This window comes from Marmota monax, unplaced genomic scaffold (assembly GCF_021218885.2).
Source record: "Marmota monax isolate L192 unplaced genomic scaffold, Marmota_monax_Labrador192_F-V1.1 WCK01_AAM20220418_F8-fsc00134, whole genome shotgun sequence".
In the NCBI taxonomy this organism is placed as follows: Eukaryota; Metazoa; Chordata; class Mammalia; order Rodentia; family Sciuridae; genus Marmota; species Marmota monax.
In genome coordinates this window covers 4,041,560-4,047,848 of record NW_026692281.1, presented here as the reverse complement: position 1 = coordinate 4,047,848, position 6,289 = coordinate 4,041,560, and the positions used below count along the sequence as shown (strand labels likewise).

The 6,289-nt window shown below is 35.6% G+C and overlaps 1 protein-coding gene across 1 annotated transcript; it reads left to right on the top strand.

The window, feature by feature from the left end:
• Window positions 1-969: 969 nt before the first annotated feature.
• On the top strand, window positions 970-4,276 carry LOC124090046 (protein-L-isoaspartate O-methyltransferase domain-containing protein 1-like). Its single transcript, XM_046440415.2, is given in 3 exon segments — window positions 970-1,212; window positions 1,214-1,656; window positions 1,658-4,276. Coding segments are annotated over 3 exon segments (1,023 nt in total). The 5' UTR covers window positions 970-1,131; the 3' UTR covers window positions 2,157-4,276.
• Window positions 4,277-6,289: the final 2,013 nt, after the last annotated feature.

Genomic DNA, 6,289 nt, shown 5'->3' with positions numbered 1-6,289 from the left:
CAACTAACATTACCTATTTTAAGAGAGTGACCATTAAAAATAACCTTGGGATATTAGGATAAAAGGGAATATCATTTTGGAATTGTATTTAGCTCTGTATAAGAGAAAATTCAAATAACAATGGCTTTAAATAAGAGAGAGCCTTGTTGAACAGACTGCAGTTGGGGTCTCTCTGAACTACCTCATGCTGAATCTGAAGGCTGAAGGGCTGCCCCCCAACCTGGGAGATGCCAAGCAAGCTGATAATGGAGATTTTCTGATGGGTGGGCCTATCCTTTCTAGGCAAACTAAATCTGCATATATATATTTCCTGCCTTTTGTCTCACTTTGCTACCTCTTCTCTTTTAAAAGACTTCTCAGGCTTAGAGATTCCAAGATGGAATGTTTGAAAAAAAAGTTTCTTCTATCTTCCCTCAAAGCTGGCTTTGATTAGACCTGTTTTTCTATCAAATTGAATCTGAGTATCTATGAAACAGCAAACGATATATAGTCTAGCTTCTTTTGTTTAGCAACAGTGCCACCTGGTAACACTTTTCTTCTTTCATCATAACAAGGAGCTCCAAGATAGGCAGCTTACTTAGGATGCCAGCTAACTTAGATCTCTGTTTTTGTTTTTTTGTTTCTGTTTTTCTTTTATGGTGGGGGCATGAGATGGCTGCAAATGCTCTAGTAATTCCTTCCACATTTGGGGGAGACAAAAGAAACAAAATACAAAGGCAAAATTAAATGTGTCTTCTGAGTTTATTTTCCTCCTCCAAACACAGCTAGCACACAAATGCATACCTACATACAAAAACCACAAAAACTCTCTCCTAGGGCTTTCCGCGCATGCCCAACTCTCTGGTGGTACTGGAGGCTGGGACAGTCCGGCTGCCCCGGCGCAGGTCCTCGCCCCCCCCACCCCCGGCGGTGGCTGCGGTGTTTTTGTGGTGGTGGTGGAGCTTGCAGAGTCCTAGTCCCTGGCTCCCGCGCCACTGTGGCTGGCTGGATCGACCGCCGCGCCACAGCATCAGTTTATTTTTGGAAATCAAGTGCAGTATTAAAAAGAAAACAAACCACACTACATTATTGGAAACCATTTCTACTGATCTTATTACATTTTTGAATTTATGATTTGATTTGAATATTATCATGGGAGGAGCTGTGAGTGCTGGGGAAGATAATGATGACTTAATTGATAACCTTAAAGAAGCTCAGTATATCCGTACTGAAAAGAGTGGAGCAAGCCTTCAGAGCAATTGATCGTGGAGATTACTATTTGGAAGGCCACAGAGACAATGCTTACAAAGACTTAGCCTGGAAGCATGGAAACATACACTTGTCAGCACCTTGCATTTATTCTGAAGTTATGAAAGCATTGAAACTTCAACCAGGATTATCTTTTCTTAACCTGGGAAGTGGAACTGGATATTTAAGTACAATGGTGGGCTTAATTTTAGGTTCTTTTGGAATAAATCATGGGATTGAGCTTCATTCAGATGTGGTGGAATATGCCAAGGAAAAACTGGAGAGCTTCATCAAAAATAGTGATAGCTTTGATAAATTTGAGTTCTGTGAACCTGCATTTGTGGTTGGTAATTGCCTCCAGATAGCATCTGACAGTCATCAGTATGATCGAATTTATTGTGGAGCTGGAGTTCAGAAAGACCATGAAAATATTACTAAAAGTTGGAGGCATACTAGTTATGCCTATAGAGGATCAGTTAACACAGATTATGCGAACTGGACAAAATACTTGGGAAAGTAAAAATATTCTTGCTGTTTCATTTGCTCCACTTGTACAACCAAGTAAGAATGATAATGGCAAACCAGATTCTGTGGGACTCCCTCCTTGTGCTGTCAGGAATCTACAGGACTTGGCTCATATTTACATTCGGCGCACACTTAGAAATTTCATAAATGATGAGATGCAGGCCAAGGGGATTCCTCAAAGGGCTCCACCTAAGAGGAAAAGAAAGCGAGTTAAACAGAGAATCAACACTTATGTGTTTGTGGGTAATCAGCTCATTCCTCAGCCTTTAGACAGTGAGGAGGATGAAAAAATGGAAGAAGATAACAAAGAAGAGGATGAGAAAGATCATAATGAATCCATGAAGCCAGAGGAGCCACCACAGAATTTACTGAGGGAAAAAAATCATGAAGCTGCCCCTCCCTGAATCTTTGAAAGCTTACTTGACATATTTTAGAGACAAATAACTTATATCAAAAAGAATGCCTACTGATGATTCCTTTAGTCTTGAAAATGTAGTGTTTATTAGGAGTTAAAAGAAAGAGAATTATTTGTTTCATCAGAGTGAATCATAGTGGAAAAAATATTACTTGTTTCTCTTAGTAACAAAGATGATGTATTCAGTGATGAAAAAGAAACTCTTATAAAATCTATTTTTCTTTAAATCTTGGGAAAATGCTGTTTTAACTCAGTGATTTCAAAGAGGAATGCAGCAATAGTCAAGACTTTGTGCAATATAAGTCCTTTTCTGATTCCCTACAGATTTGTAGAGGTGAGGGTTAGATTTAATTTTATATAAGTAATTGTTAAGCATATATAATCTGATTTGAATTGCAGTTGTTTGCATTTCCTCTATGAAAACTTTCTTATCTAATAAGGAAATCAAATGCTTTGTAGACCTATTTACCTTACTTTTGTTGCAATCACTGTTGCTGAGTTGCTGTAGATATGTTCCAGGCAATATATGAGTGCAATAATAATACAAGATATTGAGTAATTTAGCTTTAAAAAACCCACAAATTTCATGAAATTTTACAGCCCTGCAGCTTTTACTTTTAAATTTATTGCCAAAAGACATGGGGAAAATACCTGCTTCTCTTATAGAGATTTTAAGAGCACAGCAAGTGAATATTAAAGTAGAAAGTATATACTTAATACAACTCAATTTGTATGGACCCTTTACATTTTCAGTATTTAAAGATAACGAGGTTATCTTAACTCAGAATTTTCAAAGGTAGTATATTTAGGATTGTTTTTCTGTAGTTCACTGTACAAAATATTTGGTTTTTTAAAAAAATCTATCATCCTCTCTGACTATAATAGCATAGAGAAAAGAGTGAATAAATAAGCACGAGTGATCACCACTTTCTCAGATAGCTCCGAAGAGCAGGGCCAGAGCAGATGTGGTCAGCTGATGCACTTTAGCAAATGGGACTTCTAGCCTATCTGTATATTTAACTTTACAAGATAGGGATAAACTTGCCTACATTTGCTTTGGATCTTTCTAGTGTAAGAAATATTCACAGAACTTGTATGTAGACACATTTGTGTTAATAATCTGGTTCAGAATCATAGTGTAATCTTTGGGACCTACACCATGTGCATTCAACTTCTTCCCATATTTTTCTGTTTCTTTGGTAAAATTATATATTCATTTTTGCTTAATGTTGCATACTTAAGCTACATGGTGTATCAGTGACAAAACAGGTAATTAATGCCGTTATTAGGATTTTTTTTTCCTCTTAAGGCTTGGAAACACTCATTCCTTGTTAAAATGTACAATGTAATATATTTACTACATAGTGTTAACATGGATCATGTATTTTTTAAAGGGAAAAATTTGAAATTACCATTTATTACCACCAGCACCATATTAAAACAGTTGCTCGGATTTTCTTATGGAAACTCAAATCATTGTATAGTGAAAGACTGTTATCTCTTTACTAAGATTCAAATATTGTTTCAAAAATCTCAGCTCTAGTAATTCCACATATCTAAAACACTTGTTTGGGTTGGGTACCTAACTCAGTGGTGGACCCCTTGACTAGCATGTGTGAAGCCCTGGGTTCTGTGCTCAGAACCACAAAAACAATAACAAGCAATTGTTTGAAATGATCTAGACACAAAATTGCCCCCAATCATTTTAGTAATGTGAAAGAAAATTTCTTGGAAGGTATTTGTTTTATACTCATGGCTGGGAAATGGAATGGGGGACTCTAAATTTTTTCTTAGATAATTATTAAACTTTTATTAAGAAATTCCCCATCTCATTTCTAAGAAAAAAAAATCAGTTTTATGCTTTTGTTATCTGTTACAAATATTCATTTAATTCTTGAGTTGTTTCAGAAGTCTAATCATGAATTCCTGGTACCCACATATTTTTATCTAGAAAACCTAGGAAGAGTTTTCATCTTGTCTAATTCCTCACTCCCATTTTTTAAAAAAATTGTTGTTATTTGACCTGGTTCCAGATGCGTAAAAATACACATTCTTTTGGTTGATGCTCTTACCCATTTGGTAAAATTTTTGTTAAGGATATATTTGAAGATGGACATTTCATATTATCTTTCATTCTGTTGACCTTAGCAAAATATATAGTAGATTTTCATGATTACTGCTTATTTTTTTGTCATTGAACTGTATCTTTTGTGGTCTTAAATGTATTTATTTTACAGGTATGACTTTTATCGTTGACTTTAAATAAAGAGGTAGAAATAAAATATGAAAATTTAAAAAAAAAACAAAAACTTTAAGAGCTTTCCACAAAGCCCTAGTACATAATTTTGTTTACATTTCCTTGATTAGTACTCTGTTACATGACCATACTTAACTGCAAGGGAAGTTATAGAATTTTTTTTTTTTAATTTGAGTACATTTCTACTCTCAACAAATTGGAGTTCTGTTAATAAGGAAGAAGGGGATACTGGATGTTGGGCAAACAAAATTAGCAATCTCCACCACAGATGAGAGCCACTTTAAACTGATAAAATGTTTCTACCAATTGTATAATAGATATCATACTTAAGAGTAAAACATAAGACTCATTTCTTTCAAAGTCAGGAAGGAAATACAAAGGTTCATTATTCTTCAACACTTTCTATCATCACCACTATTATTCAGTGCCCTTCAAAAGGTTTTAGACAGTACAATAAGGTAGAGAGGGACAGAGAGAGAGGGACAGACAAACAGATAGAGATGGAGAGACACACAGACACAGAGAGGAAACTAAGAATTGGAATACAATAAAAATTATTCATAAACAATGTTTGTCTATGATAAAAACTCAAAATAATCTAAAGAAAAAATTATAGTAATTAGAAATTTATCAATGTGGCTGCTCACATTATCAATATGTACAAGTCCATTGCATTTCTATATATCAGAAATAAACAGTTTGAAAGTATAATTTTTTTGAAAAGTTATCACTACAATGATAATGGGAATTAACCAGGTACCAAAGATTTACATGACCTTTATGGTGAAAAGTATAACTTTATTGAAAGACTTTTAAGAAGACCAAATCATGGCCAGTTATATTACTCTTATTAGCAGATTCAAAATCATAAAAACGTTAATTCCCCCCAACCTAGTTTATACACTCAGTACAATCCAAATCCAAGTACATATTCCAATAAAATAGGGCTTTTTAAAGAGACTCTACAAGATTAATCTAAATTTTGTCACATATTAAATATGAAAGAATAGCCAAGATAATTTTTAAAAAGAATAAAGAAACTTATCAGATATCAAAGCATGTAAGAAGTCTATAGTGATAAAAAGAGTATAGTATTTGTAAAAATGAAAAGAAAAAGAAAAACACATAAATGAAACAGAATAGAACCTAGAATCCAGAAACTGACCCATATATATGTAGGTATTTAGTACAAGATAAAGTGGCATTTCAAATGAGTGAAAAATGAATTGAAAAAACATCCTCTACCTCAGAACAAAGCCTGTCCAAGTAAGGGGTCATGACCCTTGTCCTTGGAAAGACCCACAGGCACTCCTAGGCATATACTCACCATGCTGAGTTGTTTATCTACAAATAACAGGAAAGATCTGCAGCACCAGGTGTCCCTGACTCAGTCAGGTAGGTGGGGACCCATAGCAACCCCCTATCAGCCACCAAACAACATGAGACAGCGAAAATACTGGGATGCAAGATGACCCTCCCAGTAGTTTATGGTGGTTGATAACATTTTGGGAAACCATATAGTTCAGCATGTAAACCCCTCGTGGCTTAAACCAATCAGTTCAAAGGAATCCCCCGCTTGTACTGGCCAATCACCCTTACCCAACTTGTTCACACCAGTGAACGTGCTACTCATGTTTTAGAGTTGTTTTATGATTTTCCCGCAGTGTGTGATGATTTGGTAAGAGATGCTATGATGTATGTGGGATCCCTGCCTTCCCCAAAGAGTGTATAAAACTGCTGCAAACCCTGGGCTTGGGGCCTCTCAACATCACTAGTTGCTGTGTGTGCGTGGAGGACCGAGCTAGCTTGCAATAAACACCTCTTTGCTGCTTACATCGATTTTGGTCTCTGGTGGTCTTTTGGGG